Below are 24,268 nucleotides of genomic sequence, written 5' to 3' on the forward strand. Positions count from 1 at the left end.
TCACAGCCTCACACACACACACAGCCTCACACACAGCCTCACACACACACACAGCCTCACACACACACACAGCCTCACACACACAGCCTCACACACACAGCCTCACACACACAGCCTCACACACACAGCCTCACACACACAGCTCACCTGTCTTGGTGATGACGGCCGTGTTCTTGCTCATCCGCGGCTCCTCGCTCAGGCCGCACAGGTTCTGGCTGTAGACCCGGAACATGTACTCGTTCCCCATGATCAGATCGGACACCGTGCAGTTTGTTCGTCTGTTGTGTTCGTAAACGGTGAACCATTCCTGATGGGGGATGGAACATGTTAGATGAATGAATGAAACGTTGATCATTTGGACCATCAGGTCAAATCTGTCCACCTTCGTCTTCATGTCAGCTTTCTGGATGGTGTACCCGGTGACCTCACTGTTGCCGTCGTCTTTTGGAGGCTCCCACTCCAGCGCGGCGTTGAAGCCCCAGACGTCCGTCACCCTCACATTCACCGGAGGCCCGGGCTTCTCTGTTCGGGTTAGTTTAGCGACGTTAGAACCATTTTTCACATCCATGTTTCCTGAATGATGTCGACTTTACCGATGACCCGGATGTTGATGGTGGCTCGGTCCTCCATGTTCTCGATCTTGAGGACCAGCTCGTACGTCCCGGAGTGCTCTCTCTCTGCTGAGCGGATGAAGAGGATGCTGTCTACGTTCGTGTTGCGGACGTTCACCATCTTGGGATCGACCGGCTGGCCGTCCTTCAGCCAAGTTGCAACGGGATGCGGCTTACCCTGTGAGCCAGAGGAAAATTCATTCAGGAAAACTAAAATCACACAAGCTGGGACTTTTTGAGGCCTTCATAGTTAAAAATCGTAAATTCATCTTTGATTGCAGGTGTGTAATCTCACACAGAGAGAAGGAAATTCAAACCATCATCAGGCAGGATCAGATCCCCTACGCCAACATCTCACTGCCCACTTTTCTATCCAGATAGATTTAAAGAGGCGCAGCAAAAGCAAAGGCGGTAGATTAGCAGAGCTAGCTAACAACTGAAGGTGCCATCCAGGATGTTACTGTAGAATATCATCTGGAAAAATGATACAGCAATCCAGCAACAGTCTTCAGTCAGAGGCCTCTTCAGATGTGCTGGAAGACGGACTGCTACCAGAGGCTCCTCCTGTTGCAACAGCATTTAATTTCTCTTTTGGGATTATATAAATATATTTTAATTTGAAAACCCAGGTTTAACCTCAAGCTGGACTGAGAGGAAGCGAGAGAAAGTATCCATCGCTCATCTTTAAAGAAACACAGGGAAGAGTGGCAACGAGGGGTCACCGAGTCGCCATAACAACCATTTATTTTAAGCCTTCTGTGTTGGCCTTAAACATGAGTGCCAATAATCGTTGCAGACGTGTTCGGCGCTCGTCCTGAGTCTAACCTGGAACGGGATGGTCAGGTTGATCTTCTCTCCAACCTTACGGATGTATTTTGTTCTCAGCTCACGTGGAAGACGGATCTTTGGATGCTCTGAAAAAACAAAAAACACCAGTTAAAACACAATTCGCTTTAATTTAATTGGTCATTTTGAATCAGAAGGTTCCCAACGTTACAGCAGCGTTAAAACGTTTGCATTCGTTTTTAATGAGAACGAATGCAGGCGGATTTATTTGATGTATTTTAGGATGGAGTGAAAAAACTACACACTTCTATGGGGATTTACAAAAACAACAATTTATTACATTTATTGAGGGTTTAGAAAGTCCTTCATACAGACTCTTCCCACTAATATTTGGATAAATGTATTTTTGCAAATTGCCCGTCAACCACATGCTGTCAGCAGAAAAGAAAAGCTTGGCGCTCTGCAGAGCTCCGCCCACTCCGCCATGACGGACGTCTAAACAACCAATCCGGAAAGGAAGAGGAGCGTTCAGTAGCAACTACTTACATTTACTTTAGTAACTTTTTAAAATATACTTTTACCTTTTACTTGAGTAATTTTATTATGAAGTGTCTTTACTCTTACTTAAACTTTACTTAGTAAAATTTCTGGATTTTCTTCCCACCGAATGAAAATCATGTTTTAATCAAAAATTCACCAGACAAACACAAACCTGCAGTTTTTGTTAAAGTTTCATGATTTTTTTTTTATTGAAAAGAATTTATCTGGAAAAATGATTTTCTTATTTTGTATTTAGTTAAAATTATATGAATTATTTTTATTTTGATCTTTAAAGTAGCAATATTTACACCAAACCAAAAATTAAATGATTACTGTTTTGATCAGTTACTCAGTACTTGAATAACTTTTTTACCAAATAATATTTTACTCTTACTGGAGTCATTTTTTTGGACAAATGAAAATATAATTTTAATCTTTGAGTTTGCTACAGGTTGTCTGTAAATATGGATTTAATATGTAAATCCATATTATTTTAAACTTGACATGGATGAGTGTTTGGCTTTAGCAGCTGAGTTAACCCCTGACATGCTGTAGTAAGCTCTGCTGAGTCTTTTTTACTCGCTCTCGTCTGAAGCCGTTTCACTCACCAACAATCTCTCGGATGGTGACGGGCTGTGACAGAGTGGCGGGCGGACTGCGGCCGGCTATGTTTACTGCCACCACCCTGAAATTGATCTTCTCTCCCACTGGGAGGCCGCGCACCACAAATCCCTGCTTCTCCCACAGGTCCGTGTTGGCGGCTACCCACTCGGTGTCTAAACAGCAGCACACAGTAAGTCACGGCGGGAGGAGCTGTAACCTCTGCTTCGGCCTGCAGCGCGGCGCCGCCGCCGTACCTCCCTCTTTGCAGTACTCGATCACGTAGCCGTCCAGACCGCCGGCTCCGATCTTCTCCGGGGCGAGCCACCTCAAGCTGCATGTGCTGTCTGTCACATCGTGGACCGTCAGACGCGTCGGCTCGCTGGTTGGGGCTGAAGGTGACAAAACGAGAGACTCGACGGAATAAGTGACTGGCACGGCGAAAAGCAGGGCGAGACCCACAGGGAACCACAAGCCGAGGCTGAGGAAGACGAAGTGCAGACAGTTGTGAAACCTACCGATGGGCATGAAGGGTTTAGAGTTCAGACTTGGCTGAGACAAGCCGATGCTGTTGACAGCAAACACCCTCATTTCATACAGGACTCCTTCAATCATCCTCTTGGCCTCGTACGTAGTTGGTTCGTATACGTCAAAGTTGAGCTTCGTCCATCTGGACGAGCCTTTCTTCTTTCTTTCCATGAGGTAACCTGTCGGAGTGGAAACCCAGGTCTCAGCTGCGTCTCTTTTGGGTTGAACAACTTCAGACTCGCTTCTTTACCTTTGATCGGTGCACCGCCGTCAAACTTCGGAGGTTCCCAAACGATGGTGGCACAGTCCTCACCCACTCCGGTGCATTTGACGTCCTCAGGCGGGTCGGGCACGTCTGGAACAGCACGGGTTAGTTTTCCCCAACCAGGCCAGGTGACGGCTGTTAAACCCTGCAGTTGGTAATTATGAATAAATGAACACATTTCCTCTTACCCACGATCTTTATGAACAGCATAGCCTTGTCTTCTCCTGCTGGGTTGGTGACACAGATGGTGTAGTTTCCCTCATCCGTTCTCTCGGCGCCCTCAATCACGAAGCAGCTCAGGTCCTTCCTGGACTCCACCCTGACCCGCCCTTCAGTGGCGATAACCGCCTGAAACACAGGAAGGCATGTGACCTGGGACCGTGGAGCGCTTTCAATTCACCAGATTTAAAATCAGCAAAATGAAAAAGGTTATACAAGTTAACAACTAGTGCTAAAAAACTAAGAAACGTTCCTGTGGAAGAGAAGCTTGGTTCAGTAAAAACATCCGAGAGTCACAAATGAACAAGTTTAGGGCCTTGATGTACCTTTAAAACCAACTTAAATAACAAAAACTATCTTTGTAAAATCATACTGGTGTCAAAAATCTTAAAACGGATGTAAAAAATAATCATAAGTAGACAAAAACGCCATACTGGTAGTATATATATCGGCACCAACATCAGCCCGATAAATAAATAATAACAACCGATATTTATTTCCATATTCCATCCTAAAATCTTGGTAAAATAAAATCTGGTTTCATTCAAAATAATAATATCAGTTATCGACCAAAACAGCGACATGAACGTCGGCACATATTTTCATTGGCAGCCGTTGGTGTAATTATTGAATACTGAGCCGTTCCAATTCCCGCTTCAGTATTCAGAGACTTTTCTGTGGAATGCAACTACAAATTATTTGCTGAAAATTTGCTTATTGACAGACTTTTTGGAAAACAAACTGGGAAGCTGAAACAATTAGACACAACACTACTCCACATAGCGTTTGGAAAGCAGCCAATCCAGGAGCGTTATTTAGTTTTCTTGGCACTGATTGGCTGTTGCCCCTAAAGTGGAGAAGAGGAAGACTGTTGACCTCAGAGTCCAGTTGAGCCAAGATGATTTCCACTGTGTGTATTAATGAATGTATATTTGGTGTCTGACCTGTTGGAGTGTTTTTAAAGGAGGCCTACAGTACTCCTGGGTTTCAGCGGGCGGCGCTGGTTGGTTCCCTCACCTCCTCTCCTTTGGACCAGACCACAGTGGGAGCCGGTTCTCCTGTGATCTCCACATCCAGACGCAGCTTGTTGCCCGCCACCACGATGATGGTGTTCTGAGAGACCATGTTTCCTGTGGTGTCCAGGTGGATCTTTGGTGGATCTGTTTATTAAAACAAAATTAAAGATAAAAACAGAGAACACATTTAGCTCAGCAGCAGGAATTAGATTATCTGCTGTTTCGGTGGGATTAGGAGTCCTACCTTGTCTTGGCACGTAGTCAATCTTAATTTCTGCATTGAGAGAGAAGAAATGAGTTGAAGGTGTTACATTTGTAATAAATGATATGCACGTCTGACGGCTTAGAAAATATTTCCTCCTCCTCACCCAGAAAGTTGAGTTTGGCGGAGAGCGACAGAGCGTATCCATCAGGAACAAACGTGTAGTCCCCAGCGTCCTCAGGCTTCACGTCGTTGATAATCAGCCGGTGAAACCTGACGCGACAAAACAGCAAACATGTGTTCAGCTTTTAACAAAAATCCAGTCACATTTCATCCACCTGCTGCTATTCTGACCTTCCTACGTGAGTCATTTTGATGCGCTCGCTTGGCAGCACCTCCACTCCATCTTTGAACCACTTTCCGGTGACCTTGTCATCGGACACTTCACACTTGAACATGGCCTGGTCTGTCGCCCTGACTGTCAGGTCAGCAATGTCCTGCAGCACCTCCAGCTCCTTTTCTGAACACACAGGAGGAAAAAGTCATGAGAAAACAACCAGAATCAGGGAGGGAAGTAAAACATCTTTACTTCAGATCATACTCCATTACCTTTTCCGAATTTACCGTCTTTGGTCTTTTTTAAAATGTTTATGTGACGAAATAGACCAGTAAAAAGCAGAGAATAATTGTGAAGTGGCAGGAAAATTACAAAAATCAGAAAAAGTTTATGTTTAAATTTGTATTCAACCAACTTTATAATCTAAAACTAAAAAATATTCAGAGCAACATGTTAATGTTTATCTACAATTACAGAAAACTGCAAAAAGAACATTTAGACACATTATCCTATTAAGACTAAAAATAACATTTTGGTTTGAACTTATGCACGACTTTTGTTGTTTTGCTGCATAATATCTTAAAGAGGCAGTATTATGTCTTTTCCAGCCACATAGTATCATTTTATAGCAAGTAACTATGTTAACTAAAATGATAAATAAATTTAACTTTGTAATTTAACGCCTCTGTTTCTTTAAGAAACTCCGCCTTCAGGAAGTCATCACAACATCGCTTAAACATTAACCCTTTAGTTTTTACCAGCAATGCACTGAGAGCTTAACAGATGCTAACCTCTATCAGATGTTTGCTAATTGCTGCTGGCTAGTCTGAAGGAGCTGAGAGGAGAAGTCGAGGCTTAGCAGTTGCTATGAGAGGCGGCGCTCGGTTGGCCATGGGAGAGTTAAGGATTTCTTAAACATGTATGAGCGAATCAAGGCAACACTGCAGAGAATAACATTATAACATGGTGTAAAACTCTACAGTCAATTTTAATAAAGTTAATTGAAATGTGTGGGTTTAATACAACAAAATGCAATAAAGAAAAGGGGAGTGAATGGTTCTGCAGGCACTGTCCTGTATCTGCATAAAACATGGAGCCTTTTGTCCAGCAGTTCGGTTCAGCTCTGGCTTCTGCATTTAACATCATGAAATATTCACATGTGAGCACCAGAGGCTGAGCGAGCGATGCTGCTGTACCTTCCACCTCCAGCTCTCCTTTGGTGTGGCCTCCGTTTGTCCAGGCGTGGTACATCCCAGCATCGTCCAGCGTGGCCTCCTGGATGATCAGCGTGTGCTTTTTCCCGTCCTTCTTGAAGCGATACTTTGAGGAATCCTTGTCTTTGGTAATCTCCTGATCCTCGAAGGACCTTTCCGTTCAGAAACACATAAACGTGAAGACGAAGGAACGTCGGGAAACATTCCCAGTGGATTTACGTAATGATCAACATCAAGCTGACGGCGTTCACTGACCACATGACGTGAGCGCCCTCTTCAGACACCTCAATCTCAAACTCCACTCTTTCTCCCACCACCACATGGTAGTCGTCCATCAGCTTGGTGATGGTGATGGGGGGCTCTGCATAAACCATTAGCTGTTACTTCATGGCATTTCTTGGCTGTAATTTCCAGTGGATGATGGCAGAAACATAAGGGGATGACGCACCTTTGACGTACACCTCTGTGGAGCATTTGTCCTCGCCAACCACACACTCGTACGCAGCATCGTCAGACAGGTTGGCCTTGTTGATGGTGAGTGTTCGGACGTTACCGTTGGCCTCCATCACGTACCTGGAGAGAAGGTTGATTGGGAGTCGGTGTGTGACATCACATCCCTATGTGTTCATTTGGGTTTGTTTTTAGGGCATTTTCAGCTTGAAAGCATTAAAAAGTAGAGCTGCATTAAAAAGTAGAGCTGCATTAAAAAGTAGAGCTGCACCAATCGCAGCTTTCTGGCAGATCGATGATTACCAATTTTTCGAAGAAGTCCATCAGTCAAATCTCTCTCACTGCAGAGTGGAAGAGGTCAGTGGCTGATTTTCAGACCTTTCCCAATATAGATCACCAATATCCCAAAGTTAAGAAAATTGGCGCTGATAAATTGGTGCACCCCTTTTAAAAGGTGCTTTGTAAAAGTATTTACATCCTATACGCTTTTCAATTAGTCACATTTCAAGCATTAGCTTCTGCTAAATGCTTTGTTGGTATAGTGCAGTAGTGTTAGTGTAGCTAATGTTTATGATCAGTGCTTTAGGGTTAGCACAACTAAGTTTTTAGTTATCATGAATGGAAACCAATAGACTCCAGATGAGAAAATCTGGTAGAGAAACATCCAGAAACTGCTGGTAAGGTGCGCCGACAGTGTGTTGCTTGGTAACACTTTATTTGAAGGGGTGTGCATAAGACTGACACAACATCTGTCACGAACATGACATGCAAGATTTTGTAAATAATGACAATTTAATGCAAAGTTGGCATTTTAATGGACTTTCAATGCAACTTTTATTGCAACTTTGCATTAAATTGTCATTATTTACCGAATGACACTTCATGACATGAACATTCATAAAAACTTCTTCATGTTCATGACAGTTTCATGTCAGTCTTATTCACACCCCTTCAAATACAGTGTTACCTGTTGCTTCAAAAGACTGAATATGCACACCACACTTTTTAGATGTTCATTTGTGGGGAAAAAATAAATCCTTGATTATAACAGAGATTTGCACCACTCTGTTGGTCTATCTAATGAAATCCTAATAAAATATAACAACATTTTGGGTTTAAAGCGTTGCCAGGTCTCGCCGTGACGGAGCTCTTTGTGTTGACGTGTGTGTGAGTGAGTTTGCTTGGGGGGGAATAAGATCTCCTTTCTACTGGGAGGCTCCTTATGACCAGCTAAAAATAAAACCCGGTGACAACAGAATCGTCTCCAAAAGCGACGTTGTGCTTCTGCTAATTTTAGCGCTGCCCATTTAAAGCGCTGCCCATTGAGTCCGCCTCAGCTCGATTATTTTGACTCCATGATACAAGGCAACAAGCAAGGAAACGTGTCGATAAATATATTTATTCCAAAACGACCTGGTCAAACTGTGTGGGCGTGTGTGTGCTGCTGTGAAGCATGTACTTTGCTGAGGGTTTGATCTCCTGGCCGTTCTTCAACCATTTGACCTGGACGTTGGGGTCAAGAACTTCACATGACATCACGATTTTCTTGCCCTTTTCCACTGAGTAGCAAGACTCGAGCCTCTTCAGGAAAGCTGGGAATTCAGACAGAAAGAGAAATTACCCACCAGCTGAAAGTATGTCACTGTCTGCCCACTCTGTAACCCCAGCTGGTCTCCACCCCTCTGACTTACCCTCACTGGGCTTCTGCACCTCTTTCATCTTTTTCAGACGTTTCAGCATGCCTCTCAGGTCGGTGATGCCGTACTGAAAGGCGATTTTCTCATACTCGCTTGGGTGGGCATTTTTCAGCAACTCCCACACGTCAATCTCTGGTTCCTCTTTTTGTTTCTTCTTCCTGTTAGCAACGGGAAGGAGATTTTAGAGAAAACCTGATGATCCTGCCAACTAAATGCTCATCATGTTTACTTTTTAGTAGCTTTCAGCAGGGCACTGAAGTCCAGATCTCCCTCATCCTCTCCAGCATCTCTGTATGTAGAAACAAACGGTGTTTAAAACTGACTTTACACAGTTAAAATGGACTGAAAGTCCTGCTCACACACACTAAAAATGTTACAAATAGGATGTAAGTTCATGCATTCCCACACAGAGACGGAAGAGAAATCCCTGAAGCACTCACGCTCTTTTGAATGCAGACAAAATATCTGCTTGGTCCTCCTGATGTGCAGCTGTAACGAGAGAAGTTGCCGACAACGCAGATTATTGCTTTGAGGGATCAAAACGGTAAAGCATGCAGAATCCGCAGCAGCAGCAGCAGCAGCGGCGGCTCAGGGTCCGTTTTCACTCACCCTCCACTGAGATCTCAAAGGTGGAGCTGTCACACTTGTCTTTAGCCGTCACCTCACACCTGTAGCCTCCAGCATCTCCAGCCACCACTTTGATGATCTTCATTTCATAAGTATAGATCTAAGGAAGGAGGATGCAAAGGGATCCATGTCTCTTGAATACATTTTGTCACATTAGGCCTACAAGCTTCAGTGTATTTTACTAGGATTCGACCTGGAGGGGCATTTATCACATCGTTTCATTTATCGTAAAAAAAACTTCTCATCGTGATAAGAATTTGGATTTATTATTGTCATGCTATCATGCTGGTAAATAAAACAAAATTAACAGTGTGGTTGCTATTTTCTCCACTGTTTCACGAGAGCATCAGTAAATATCAGTAAATTTAGAAATACAATTAAATTCAGTTATTGTGTACAGCTTACTACATATTTGTATGTAACTGTACACACAGGAGCAGTTTCAGAAAAAATTTATTCATAAGAATCAGCACTAATCCAACTCTGGGTGTTGTTTTAAACATGCCAAACCTGTAGGGGGCAGTGCAGCGCAGAGCTAAAACTTATGTCAGCCAATCACAATCCTTCAATGCAACCACAACTTCCTGTTAGGGATTAATGAAAAATGCGGCCAGGCGTTTCATATACAAGCTGGACTACTTTTAATTATTACTTATTTTTATTGATGTAAAACTGGTTTTTCATGTGGATGAAAGGCCAAAACGCATAAAAATGTATTAATTTCCCAAATATCCAACTATGTGCAGACTAGGCCTGATCATCGATAGCAGATGTTCACCAGTTTGAGAAGTTTTACTAATAATGAGTGAAAATGTAGAAAGTTTCTTCCACTTCATATTTAATCCCAATAAACTGAGGTTTGTGGTTGTGATGTGATGAAATTTCAGAAATATTCAGTAGTTATGGAAGGTGTTATAGTTTGAAAGATGATGTTGAAACAGTGGGATGGGCTCACACACACACACACACACACACACACACACACACACACACCTTGGTGTTTCTGTCGTAGGTCTCTTTAAACTGCAGGTGTTTCCCCGCCTTGCTGCCGAGGTCCAGCCACTTCCCCTTCAGCCATTTCATGGTGGGTTTCCTCGTCAGGGTGCTGGCGTCCACCTTGGCTACGAAGGTCACATCCGACCCTGTCCAATCAGAAAAAACAAACGAAAAAACGCAACAATCGACTCTGATATTTTACACATCACAGATTGGAAATCACCTGTCTGAGTGAGCACACTGCAAAAACACAAAATATTACCAAACATTTATGGTCTAGTTTTTAGTGTAAATACTTTAAACAAGCTCCTATTTCTTACTGAAAAGTTGCTTGTAAGTTAATTTTCTGTTATCACCAGTGTTCTGAGATATCTGTACTAAAAACTAGATATATTTTAGAGTATTTAGGTTTTGCAGAGCAGGAAACAAATGAGCCTGACCTGCTACAGTGACCACGTTCTCCGGCGGCTTCTCCACAAAAAGCCCAGAGAGTGAAGTCGATTGATTCTCTGGAACAAAACCGTAAGAATTAATAAATTAACATTTTAGACACCACTTTAAAATCTCTTATTTTTTTTCTTTTGGTGCAAAAGGAGTGCAGCAAGAAGACATACACAAGCTGAGGGCACCAACATATAAAACACATCGCTTATCTCCATGTTCAACATTCCCAAGATGGCTTCCAACGGCTACAATAACAATCCTTAATCCACAGGACTTCTGCTAATGATGGCAGACATTAAACTGGCATTACAGACAAGTGACACTTACATGCTTTTATTACACAGATCCTATCTTTGTAAAAATGTATCACGTGGTTCTTCTGTGTTTTTTGGACCCTCGTTTTAATCAACAGTTTCTCAGATTTCTTGTGAGTAAAGCAGCAACACTCCCAACAACGTTTCCAGGCAAGCAGAAGTTCCAGCGACATAAACGCTACGGCGAAGTGCCAATCAGAGGGTCCACGACGTCATAACGAAGACAGACTGTGCTAATTATAAGACCTCTACCAGGACGCAGCAGCTGGTGACCTTTACACTTCCACACTTTGGGTCCCAGTTCTGGATTTAGAGTTCAGGTCTGTAACGATTACACGCATGGAATCGGCTTTTTAAAAAAAACAAATAATAATAAGACATGAACCTGGCAGGTTCATGATAATGTAAACAAATGAGATTTATATTTGTGTTGATAATTGGTTGGTGCAAAATTGAGTGTGAATGCCTGGTAGTTTGTCCTGTGTGGCAGTCTGGAAATACCCTTTGAATAAATTTATTTGGCTATAATCATGTAATGCATCATCATCATAAATGATGCAGTTAAATTGATACTGCTCACCATCCACACAGTGAAACACGGTGGTGGTGGCGTAATGCTGTGGGGTTGCTTGTCTTTGACAGTAGGATGGTTCAGATCAAAACATACTTGATCATCGGCTCAGTTAAAGTCCAGGCATAAACAAAATGTTTCGATAATACAATTAAAATCCTAATTTATTGTAAATGGTTGCAGTCTGCCTGCTGCAGCAACACAACAGAGAAAGCACAACGTCTAACGAACACGTAGGATTCAACCATCTCAGTCATGCAGACGACCAGCAGCGTCACTGCGATGTCACTCGTCTCGCTCTTACCCTGCCCCGCAGCGCTTTTCTCAGCTGGGAAAAACAAACGTCACTTTTTAACATATGGAAGTATAACAATGTGGAGTTATACTGTGCCATAGGTCAACAGGGAGTAAACACAGCAAGTAGATCAGCTTGATTTCAGGCCGAGGCGTCTGAACGACGCTCATCGGTCTGGGACCAAGCAGCTTCAGAGAGAGATGAAATTACTGCAGTATTTACACGTCACACAGTCACATTAAAACATTATTGTTCATGACGGTGGGATCTTGACTTTCCTTTACTGACGCAAAGTAATCAAATGATTACTTTCGGTTTAATTGTCAAACACCAAAACAATTATTAGAAATTACTTTGATTGCTTTCTTTGGACTGATACCAAAAAGCTGCACGGCATAAAGTTGATATTCCTACAATATGCATGTGTATTAGTTTGGGTTTCATATAAATCTGCCTGAGTCATCTAGAATGGCTAATTTCCATTGAACGCAATCACAGATATAAATTTTTTAGCTTCTGTTTGGTAGCGATGAAGAGGGCCAGATCACATGGCTGCAGCCCAAGTGGAGATAATCCCCTTTAACTCTATCCCCCTGTTTGTACGGCTGGAAACAGCCCTGGTATGATCAGCTCTTCACTCATGGAAATTCTTCTTGTAATAAATACGGCAAAGGCAAACTCGGTGTAGTTCAATACCCGCTTTGGAGTCCCAACAGGTGATGAAACGCATCATAAATATCAAAAATAGAAGCTAAAACGGACAGATGGAAACCCAGAGGGAAAGAAACGAATCCTGGAGCAGAGGCTTTCTGGCAGCTTGGTCTGGGGTCGAGTTTGCAAAGGTTTCTGGGGGCGAAAGGTGCGGTGACCTTTAAGGGCCACTGGAAAAAACACAAAGCAGAGAAATGACTTTTGTGTAACAAACAAGATGAAAGCAAACCCACTATATCTTTATTTTAATTGGTTTCCATCTGCAGAGGAAGTTGGTTGTTTCTCTGCCTGTCATTTAAAAACCCATGTAAATTAATTGTGATGTAATCATTGGTGTGATTATTTTTAGAGGAGATGGGTTCAGCTTGATGCAATATGATGGAAAATACTGGAAATTTTTCTGGTAAGAAGTCATTCGATCAGCAGCGATTGTTGATGTTGGAGGAAGAAGGTTCAAAGATTTAAAAAGTTGTGCATTTTCAGCATCAGAGTTGTAGAAATTAATTCTCAGGGGTCAAATGTAAAAAGTAACCCCACTAAATGCAAATATGATTCTAGACAGTTTATAATATTTAATTTTAAAAGTGACTTCTCTTTCGTACACATGGCCTGACTCTTTCCTTACATAAATGTTTATAGTAAACATAAATATAAACATCATCTTACATTTTTTGCCTTCTTTTTTTGCTGCCTAAATACAATGCTTTATTGCATTAAAATGCCTTTTGCATGTGAATTTTAATTTGAAAAACCCACAGCTTCTCTCCGTCTTTCAGTCAGCAGCCTATGCGCGCAATTTGGAGGTGTGTGTGCTTCTCTCTGTTCCATTGGAGAACCCAGTGCATAGCAATATTAGCAGTTTATTAGCATGGAGAACATGGATAGTTAGCCTCACCTACTTGTTAAGATTCCTTTTGCTAATAGCTGTACGAACGGGAGAAAATCTCTCCCAGAACCTGTAAAGTCTGTCGTGAACGGATCCTAAAGCCTTGATGCTTTTAAAACATCTCCACATCTAATCTCCTCCTGGTTAGTTAATAAAATCAAGCTCTTCTCATGTGAATTTAGCAGGCGAGCTGACATGACCGACAGCTCCTGGGTTTCTCTTGTAAAACCTGAGCTAACCACCAACAACATACTTTATTGGTCATTTCATTTACGAATCTGCTCCAAAGGCCACAGTATCCAGTTTAACTAGATCATCTGAAGGCATCTGAGATCATAAAACATGCTCCTCCAATCCTCATCCTGTGCTTAAATTTGACCTTCATTACATTATTTTGCACAAAATCATTCTTGGATGCTGAGATTTCAGTCTGCTCAGTTCTGCTCATGTTGAGCTGTTTCAGGGCGTCCTGTCACTTTAAATCCACATAAGCTGCTGGCCACGCCCCCAACTCAACGTTTACACCTGCATGTAAAAATGGCTGCAATCAGATGCGCAATTATACAACAGTAACATCTATGAAAAGCAGAAGTGGAGCCAACTGTACAACCAACCGGAATACAGCAGGTGGTTTCTGGATGGTCAGTCAATAATTATTATTTAATTTCCCTTTGGGATCAATAAAGTATTTTTGAATTTGAACAAAACACTTGTCTTTTCCAGCAGCCATTGTAAAGTGCATACAGCTGCAAAACCAAACATGCTGGAGCTCAGCTTGGGTTGCGAGGGAACAGCGCAGTGCCTTCCGATTTGTAATGTTACATCCCAAAGGATTTTGAAAGGTTTCATTTTCCAGACACCAAAAAACATTAACTTATTTCCAAAAACACTGCTTTTTCTAAGCGCTTGGGTTGTTTTTAGAAGAAGCAGAGACCCAAATGGAAGTACAAATATGCACAAAATGTGAATTTTGCATAATAGGTCCCCTTTAAAGATTCCTTCAATGACTCCACTGCTTGACCTCATAAGTGCGGCTCGGTTTTCGCCCAAGAGCCGAGCACAAACGTGTCCTGGAATCAGATGATGCTGGTATGCTGGCAGTAACAGCTGCTTGTGTTGTACTTCAACACAGCTGTGCTTCTGCTCTCATTGTTGGAACTGCCTGCGGGACCGGAGCAGCGCACAGAGCAGCGATGGGAGGAGCAGGCCTCTGCTCAGGGAGCAGCATCATGAAAAGGTCAGAGGGCATACGCAGCGTCATGACAACGGGAAGCAGAAAAGGACGCCCACACGTGAATGAACTAAATACTAATTTCTCACATAGATACAAAGTGAATAGTTCCTTTTTTGTTTCTTGAACATCTTGGGATTCCTGGGAAGATCCAGAACAAGAGAAAGCTGCTGCCTTCGATTCATCGCATGGGCTGCAATGTGACGAAGTTCAGAACTACAAAGGTAGTTAATACCAATTAACAATGTTTCACCTGATTGATTTTCATCCAGTGCACTATATTTGATGACAGCATGATTTAACTGATTTCTCTTTGGGATCAATAACGTATATTTTAATTTGAATGAATGTTCTGCAAAACACAAAATCTTACCAAGTATTTTTGGTCCAGTTTCTAGTTCAGATGTTAGTACACTTGAAATAAGACAAAACTAACTTGCAAGTAGCTTTGTAGCGAAATATAGAGGCTAGTTTTAAGTAAATAATTCCTTAATATCGATGAAGAAGTACTTCTTTCATTAGCAGATTATTTCACTTATAACAAGACATTTTTCCCAGGTTACAACTTAATTTATCTGCCAATGGAACCAGTACTTAAACAAGTGCGTATATGTCGCTGAAAAGTTTGTTTTAAGTTAGTTTGTCTTATTCCAAGACATGCTAATAATACTATCTTGCACTAGAAACTAGACCAGAAGTACTTGGTAAGATTTTGTGTTTTTCACAGGTGATGAGCGTAGAGAAGCTCCTTCATTATTCCTTACAGTCTGGCAGCTGCGTCTCTGATTGCAAAGGAAACTTCAAAACAAAAAACTTCAACTTTGCTTTTTCTACACATTTAAAAAGCAAAACAAAAACTTTAGAATAATGAGAGGAATAAAACGGGTTTTAGATCAGTCCACGATAAAGCAGTCAAAAATAATATCCAATAATCGTAAAAATTAATAGGGATGAAATGGATCAAAGTCTAAAACTACAATAACGTTATCAGCACTCAGGTGAATATTTCCTTTATTTCTTACCATCATCGTCTGCTTCTGAACCTGGTGCAGACAAGGAAGCAAAACCACTGAAAAAGCTGCTTTAAAGCAGAAGCTTGTGCACAGAAACGATGAAACAAAACGTGCAAATAAAGCAGAAATCTAAGACAGAGTCACATAAAGAAATCATCTGAAGCCAAATCAAAATGTACAGACAAGCTTACAAGTTCTGTCTTCAGTACAATACCCAGAATAAATAACAAGGATCCTCACAAAAAATCCAGCTTATTGCTCAAGAGCGTTTTTTAAAATCCCAGATGCAGCATATAATATACAGAATACAGAGAGAAGAGCAGCGCACCGGCCACCGAGTCTGAAATGAATTATGCATCATAGCAGCAGAGCGCTTAGTGACCACCACCATGGTAATTTCATTTTCATGTTCATTAAAGTCATTTTATATATTTATCAATAATTTATGAGGGTCATCAGGGCAAAAATAAATCACAGCTCATGCAGCTGCTTCCATTGTGGAGCAGACCGGCACATGTGTGCATTTTTTATGCATGCATGAAACAGATTATGTATGTGTGTATAATACATTAGGACATTGTATGTCAAGTCAGGCATCCATGTGGATTCACTGCCAGGGTTTAGTCTTACCTCCATCTGCTGGCGGCGCATCTAAAGGAAAGGAAGGGAAATTAGAGTCCATCATGTGTGGAAACAACATTCAGTTAGATTCTGTCTACATGGTTTTGCCAGTACAGATACATGTTTAACTATAATAATATGTCCAGAGATAAGTACATATTGCTGAGGATTAAGAGAAAAAGGTTTAAATTTGACCCAAATGATTCGATCAACAAACACTTGCAGACATTTTCTCACACTCTCCATGCCTGCAGTGAAATGTAGTCCAAAGGTCAATGTGGGAAACGCGGCGCATGGATGCAGAAAATGCATCCATTTGCACTCAGTCAGTATAGATCATAATCCACATGAATGGATTATCTTCTCTGCCTCATTCAGAAAAAAGGAATCAGTCCATGAATAAACGTTCAAATTCACAAAAAACTCTGAGGAATCACAGTGAAACATGGATATTAAATTAAATATATTCAACCACAAAACCAGAGAGAAAAGATGGATGCAGTCACTTGCAAAAGTATTTACACCGTTTCAAACTTTTAGCCATTTTGTCAGATTATAACTTCACTGGGATTTTTCTGAGGTAGCACATAAAATAGAAACATAAAAAAAATAAAAATAATTCCAGATTTTGAATCAGTAACTGAAAAAATGTGCATCAGGATCTTTTGGTGTTTCTACCAGTTGTTCATGTAAAATGTGTAAATAATGCCATTTTAAAACACTTCAACTCAGATTTAATGGAGAGCTTCTGAAAATGCATTTTCAAGCCTCACCTCAGATTTTCAATTGGATTTACACCAGAAATTTGACTAGACCACTCAAATACAAAAACAACTTCCCCCTAACTGTAAGTCTGCAACTGTTTTTCTTCTGCAGGTCTACACCTTTCATAGTAATCAATAAATCAATCAATTGCATGATAAATTAAAACAAACTCAGTAATTTCCATGAGCAAAATTTATCGTTTATCTCCATTTTCTCTCTTTCCACCAAAATCTGAATGATAAAAGTTTTCAGTTTGGTGATTTGGTCTCAACCAGCTCTTATTTTGAAGGACAATTTTGTTTACAAAGTCTTCAAAATTAAATTTATTTTTGTTTTGTTTATTTATTTTGGATATTTAAAATGTTTTCCAGTTCCAGTGTTAAATGTTCATAAATTTAAAGTTTACTGATCTTTTCCGTTATATCACTTAAAAATGGTCTCAAAACAACATTATTGTTTATCGCAATAACTTCTAATTTATCGTCCAGCAAAATTTGACATCGTGACAGTTACACACAGGAGAGTCCTGCATATGTTTTGCTGTTTATCTATCAGAAAATCTCAATAAAATACATTAAAGTTTCCAGTTTTCATGAGTGAAAAATGTGAGAAAAGTTTAACGGGTTGGAATATTTTGCAAAGTTGCTGATAAAACTGCATCATTTTCCTGCAAACTGGTTTATGAATGATTAAACCACTCAGCAAAGAGGTTTTATTAAAATATAATCACTCCACCTGATCGCACTCAGGTCCACACACATAAGAAAACACCTCAACTCACAGAAAACAAAAGTACAGAAAGCCTCTCACCTTCTTCATCAGCTGCCGATGCATGTTTGTTTTACGCAGCATAACAAGTTATATCACCATAGAAACAAAACGTTAGCAGCCGAACAGCAGAGGAAATCCAAACCATATTCAATTTACAGATGATGTAAGATACAAAAGAGCAGCTTTTCACCAGAATGCCAGAAGGTATTAATATCCCCATTCTGTAGAAACACGGCGCTATTTATAATTTAAATAGAGATGCTCTCCTGACAGAACGTCCATGAATAAATAAAAAACATTGCAAAAGCTGATTGGAAAGTGTTTGAAGTCTGCATGAAACCAACACTCGACATGATTTGTGAGTAAAACTCTAAAAGAAATATATATGAGCCATAAATGTGTCACAATGTGATAATAGGAGGCACAACATAAATAATGGGACAAAAGCAGAAACGCTGACTTACCCTCCGCCGGTTTAGCTGTGAAACAGACAGAAAACTGTTACTTACACACATCGTTTACATTTACACAAGCTTTTATCAGATCCCCTGATAAAGATGTGAAAATAATCTTTCAATAAGTTTCTTTTTTGTAGGAAATAAAAAAAAAATCCTGTTTGCGTTAATCTCCCTCGTCCTCTCTTCCTCTTCTGTTCAGCATTACATTTAAAGTTTAAGGGAGAAAGTTGATTTGGTGGCTGGTTATGCATTTCTGCTTTGATTTGGCCGTTTATTTTAGATTATTACCACATTTTAAGACCCAGTGACGACCCACCCTTACAAGGATTCTTTGTTTCTCACCAGATTAATGTGCTAAAGTCCCAGTTGAGTTTAGAAAACTCATGTTTGTGATGGAGGGACAGAGAAAGCTTGTTGGTAGCTTCCAACGGTTGCTTGGTGACAGCAGGACGCCCCTCCATGCTGCTGTTCTCCAAACACATTTTTTCCCCATTTTTCTCCCACTGCATGGTGCCAAAATGTGAATCCTCATCCTGCCTGGAGGCCACAGGCTAAAAGAAGTACAAGTCTTTGTCACGGCATGTTTATATCCAATGGAAACTAACTTAAAATATGAAGAAAGAGTTTCTGGGATCCTATTAATTATTTTCTTAATGATTTTCTTTTTGTATTTTTTAAAAATGTCAGTGTTAGATCATGTTTCTGCTGTAAAGTAGTAATTTATTTTAAAGTTACTTAAAGAGTAACTACAGTGAACACAAAGGACACTGTATATAAAGTTACATGAAGATGGTAACCTGTATATATATCAATAGATGTTAAACCTTTAAAGTGTCTTTTAATTACTTCTTGTTGACAGTATTTATAGAGACGTCTGCCTGGAATTGATAGCTTTAGATAAAGCGGATACTTCAGGAATGCTTTAGCTCCAAAGCGATGACTTAAATTTAACAGGAACAGGAAGGTTCCCCTTTGAAATTTCACATGTCACACCTGGACCAGGACTTTGAAACGGATATCCTGATGTAGCGACATGATTAAAGCTTAAGCTAGAGCCATAAAGGAGGGAGGGGATGTGCCTTTTTAACGAGGGTGTCTTTGTTGAGACCTAATTTGGGTAAAAGAAAATTCTCAACTGAAATAGAGGCGTATGATCTACCCCAGGCTCCCCGAGTGTCTCAGTGGGGGTCACTTCAGTGGCTCTTAAAGGCCAGGGACGGTATCTTATGACCTCCCTGAAGCCAGGCCACGTTCTCCCAAGCTGCACGCACTTTCCTTGAATAGTAAGCCAAGTTAACCATAAGAGCTTCACGTCTCGCAGCAGGAATGAAAAACCAAACCATTGCCCCTTGTAGGAGGGATTTCTTTTCTTTTGCGTTACTATCAATAGGTTTGTCTCGCAATAATGTACTGGTCAGTTCATTTGGCAGTGCAAGTCTTTCTGGTAAGATTTTTCCATGTATGTTAATATCTCATTTGTGATGTTTTGTATCTTTAGGATAGAAATGCACCACAAGATGCAAAAGCAAAATAGGTCAAACATGGATTTAAACAGAAAAATTCACTAAAAATTCCATTGACCTTTGCAGCTACGTCAGAAAGTCATTCGAGGCGCCATGATGGACGTCAGAAGTGAGGGACGGGAGAATTGAACAGAGCGACTGAGATTGTTTTACCAAGTTGTTTTTGCCAGTTTATTCATGACTTCTACGTGTTTGAGTTTAACTAATTTGTCTGTGAACGTAACACACCTGGTTGGGGCTCGTAGACGGCGGGATTTACAAAAGTAGCCATCTTAGGGTGCGTTCACATTGCAGCCTGAAGTGACCCAATTCCGTTATTTTGGCAATTCCAATTTTTTTGCCGGGGCTTGGTTATTTTCCGTCTTAGATGAGAACCGTTACTCCTCGTAGCATTATGCTAACGGTTGTTAGCTAGGTTATTTTCCGTCTTAGATGAGAACCGTTACTCCTCGTAGCATTATGCTAACGGTTGTTAGCTAGGTTATTTTCCGTCTTAGATGAGAACCGTTACTCCTCGTAGCATTTTGCTAACAGCTGTTATCGTGGTTTGCTTGCGGCTTTTTTCCTTTTTAAATGAGAACATCAACCGACACGTTCAAAAACAAAATGCTACTCGACTCGGAGTGCTGAACAAACTTCTGAGAGGCCGTTAGAGGACACAACACCTGCATGGAGGTAAATCTGCATCAGCATCTGCTGGTGTAATCCGCCGGAGGAGGCGAGGGTCTTGATCATCTTCAACAAGTTTGGGATGAAGCCTGGTAATCAACTTCTGCACAGCTGTTTCTCACAGTTTAAACGTTTCCCTCAGAGACCCTCAGAGGTTCCATGTGCAGAACGGTGCAAGACTCATAATTAGTCCAATTTTTAATGCTATGTAGGTCAAGTCTGCAAAATACACAAATACTGAAGAGAGGGCTGCAAATTTTGTTCTTTTATAGGGGGAACTTTTCTGCTTTTGTTAAAGTTTTTTAACACTTTGTGATGCTACAGTACTCCACTGAGATTTTACGTGTCACTTTTACTTGGATGCTCCTAAATAAAATCAGCAGCCTTCAGAAACCCCTCAAGTGTAATTTAATCTCTGCATAAATACAGATCTTATTTGGGCATTAGAGGTTTATGAGCACCATAAATATCAAATTTTGGAGGGCTGACACTTTTCTGATTTTATTTTTTTTAAATAACCACAAATTAGTTTCCTTCTACAAAAAACGTTGTTTGGGGATGTGAAGGAGCTTTTCGTTAAGGTTCATGTTTTCTTTTCTGCGTAAAAGAATCCGATCAGCTCTTCACCTCGCCGTTTGTTTACATTTCTATATTTGACTCTGACAATCTGATTTACAGCGTCATTAACGACGCGGACATAAAGACACGCTGGGTTTATGGCTGCATCTCAGCCACAGATACCATAACACATTTTTTTCTCATTTACTAAGCCATGCCAAATCCACTTCTTCTGAGGATACATTATGACCACGGCAGAATTTAACAGGAATTATTTATCAATTTCATACCAGCCATTATCAACACTTTTAGATTATTTCTGTTTTCTGCAGGATCCCAGTTGTGTGAACATTTTAAATGAAAACTTACATCTAGACTGAAATCTACATAATTTATATATTCAGTTTTTCATATTTTTTTAAAGTTTGTCTTAACATTACACAATAAATAATGCGCTTTTCAGGGAACTTTTATTTTTAAAAGCAGCTCATCAGAGAGCTGCCACTCAGGGTCGGAGTTTCCTGTTCAGTTTCGGTTTATTGTACGTCGTTTCCTCATTGATTTCGCAGTGACAGATAGTGTTCGTAACAGTTTTTTAAAGACGCCATTATTCATTGACAAAGAGAGAATTAATCATGTCATCATTTCAAGTCAAGGTTCTTGTATCCAGACAAAGATAAACGGCGCTGAGGGACTGGAAAAACTTCACGGAGCAGTTATGGTTCAATTTACTCTCATAGTGTTTCATCAGCACACAGTGATGAAGGGAATTATGATCATGAATCACAGCATCGCCTCCAACCATTGACTAGAAAACTGTCTTGTGTTTGATGGACTGCCTTGGAGCCGAGCCAAATCCAGAACGGCGCATCAGGCTGCTGACCGAGGAGGAACTTTCTGGTTAAAATTGGCAGATTACGCCATGATTTATCTCCACCGGCACAGCAAAGTGGAAAGGCAAAACCCGATACACTGGGGTGGGGTGAAACCCGATGAAATCACATGGGGGAAAAAACGTGTGAGAGGTCACTGCTTATTCCAGAGTATTTTTAGCAATTAGTTGAGGGGCGGGATCAGGCTGCTATTGACTGAAGCAGCTCAGATTTTGCTTCAACTTTTCTAGTAGATAAGAAATAGTAAGCCCAAAGTTTGAGAAATGAAATGTTCACAGCTCTGAATCAAATTGTAATTTAACTAAGCTGACTGGAAAATTAACTCCTGGACTTTGATTGCCTCCTAAGATCTAAATTAGTTCGGCACTGAAGTTCCAAGACAGTGAGTTTTTAAATTCTCTTAATAGTGATCCACTTTTAGCAACTGCAGCCTATCGGGTGTGGAGTCTCAGGAAGTGAGCTGCATGAGGAGGATTGTATCGTCAATATTTTTTACCTTCATATCTGACTTGTATAACCAGACACTTTTGGCAAACAAGCTTTACAGTGGGAAGGTCGTAGGTTATCTGGGACCCAACTTAAGGCTCCCATGAAGTTATTTATTTAACAACCAAAAGTGGGATCTGCTCATAACCAGCTGAATGTTAGCAACTCTTAAGGGAACTCAAACAAGCTAAGTCTTTAGAAAACCCAAGCTACAAGATATGCAAGTCTTTAGAATACGTTACTTAGCAGAGTGTTTAGAAAACTTAAGTTTGATAACTTGTAATATAGCTCAAACTAGCTGTAGGAAACTAGAGCCAATTCAAATTAGCTAAGTGCTTTAGGTAGCTCAGGGTCCGTATATACAAGAACTTAGGAACACAAGAAGGTACGAAGTGGGAAAAAACGGTTCTGTCCAAGATTTTACAAACTATGCAAAATAAAGCTTTAAATTTCTTTTTCTAGTTTTTTACTCGGGAAGAACACTTTTCCTTTTTGTTAGGACTTTTCATATTTCACAAGAACTGAAGTGCGGACCTTTAGGAAGTCCTTCCCAATGTGGCATTATGTTACAACGTCATGTCATTTGGTTCCTGCATCACCAGGAAAGAGAAAACATTTCTCAGACAAAAGCAGAACTTTGAACATTTCTGCGTTTCCGCATTAATTCACATGTTAGTTGTTGGCTACCAGTCCAGCTTGACGCGGGTGTTCTGCCCACAGTTTGGGTTTGAATAAATGCATCAGTTCTCTCAGAGTATGGTCAGACCTTTTGTCTTTAAGAACTGAAGCTCATAAAGTCTTTGGGAAACTTAAACTTACTGCCTTCCTCAGTCGTAATTTGTCTTTATTTAATTGCAAGCTTTGTGTTTCAGTTTTGTTTAGCTGAACTGAGTTGAGTAGCTGCTAGGTCAACAAAAGAAATGTTCAGTTTTATTTTTGCTACAAATAGTTAAATATTGTAAAGTAGCATAAGGAACCCAGGTCATTTGGATGCTAGTAACGCCTTTAATGAGCTTATTTTAGTTCATGTGGGCTTGGAGAAGGGCAGCACATACGGAAAACGTCTTAGAAGTACCTTTTAGTTAAAAATTGCAAAATACTTGAATGCAACATAAAAGACTAAAAACATTGAAATAGCCGTAATGTGTGTTCTGTATGCGATGCACTGAGGCAGAAACTGAAACATGAACCCGAGTCCCTGAGAGCTCAGAGCAAATAAGCTGCAGCATGTAAGAGTTACTAACACAGTAAATGACAGCGAGGATGACTCTGGTGTCTTTCACAAATACACAACGATGATGTCACAGCAGGTGGATGGGTGACAGTTACGGCACCTAAAACTACATTTATAAACTTAAAGTCTAGAAGTAATTTAATTTCCTGTACTTGCAACAAGAAGAAAAGTTTTTCTTGTTTTTGCATCATTAATTCACTTTTCTCCATTTTCTCCAACATCTACAAAATGAGGGATTTCACTGTAACAAATGTCTTTTTTTATTTTGAGGTCTAACTTGGGGAATTAAATACTCTAAAGTTTGTTACTTGCTGCAGACAGTTTGACTGTAATAAGTACAAACAATCCACGTTTTCTCCCAAAACAACACAACCATAGCAGCTCTTAGCTTGTTTTCATAAGTGAACGCTTTAAACTTGCTTTTCTCACATAAATATTTGAGATGATTCCACTTATTTCACAACATGCTTTAGAAACGATCAGCATCGTGTATTTTAAACGTCAAACCAGAGCAGGGCATTTAAATTCAAGCATCAACACTGTGACTTAGCCACGTCTTTGTCTGTAATTAGGATAAATTATGCTGTTATAACAAGTATCTGCATACCTTCAGGGACTGGCTCAGGCATGGTTATTCCTGCGTCTCCTCTTTTCTGCTGGATGACTGAGGGCTTGTGGGGCTTATTCCTTTTATTTCTCCCCTCTCTGTGTTATTCAAAGCTTCCCTGGAACTCAAG

At 40.6% G+C, this 24,268-nt stretch overlaps 1 protein-coding gene across 9 annotated transcripts; it reads right to left on the reverse strand.

Annotated features, from left to right (window-relative positions):
- Positions 1–113: 113 nt before the first annotated feature.
- LOC106954954 (myosin-binding protein C, fast-type-like) lies at positions 114–24,263 on the reverse strand. 9 transcript variants are annotated; one of them, XM_015044807.1, is made up of 29 exons: positions 24,139–24,263; positions 18,175–18,189; positions 17,750–17,761; positions 16,184–16,204; positions 15,563–15,583; positions 11,722–11,745; positions 10,529–10,597; positions 10,086–10,234; positions 9,075–9,192; positions 8,906–8,954; positions 8,695–8,754; positions 8,460–8,623; positions 8,228–8,360; positions 6,767–6,891; positions 6,574–6,679; positions 6,301–6,470; positions 5,122–5,287; positions 4,934–5,040; positions 4,810–4,839; positions 4,567–4,709; positions 3,519–3,678; positions 3,316–3,420; positions 3,056–3,244; positions 2,795–2,929; positions 2,546–2,713; positions 1,437–1,525; positions 594–789; positions 383–522; positions 114–307 (listed from the first exon to the last, which is right to left on the reverse strand). In XM_015044807.1, exons 1-29 carry the CDS (start codon positions 24,158–24,160, stop codon positions 131–133), a joined length of 3,063 nt encoding a protein of 1,020 aa, XP_014900293.1. In that variant the 5' UTR covers positions 24,161–24,263; the 3' UTR covers positions 114–130. The 9 variants fall into 9 exon arrangements, with proteins under 9 accessions (XP_014900293.1, XP_014900295.1, XP_014900296.1 ...); XM_015044809.1 differs by lacking the exon at positions 17,750–17,761; XM_015044810.1 differs by lacking the exon at positions 15,563–15,583.
- Positions 24,264–24,268: the final 5 nt, after the last annotated feature.

Source organism: Poecilia latipinna, unplaced genomic scaffold, assembly GCF_001443285.1.
Source record: "Poecilia latipinna isolate Pla-1442-1.1 unplaced genomic scaffold, P_latipinna-1.0 Scaffold693, whole genome shotgun sequence".
NCBI lineage: Eukaryota > Metazoa > Chordata > Actinopteri > Cyprinodontiformes > Poeciliidae > Poecilia > Poecilia latipinna.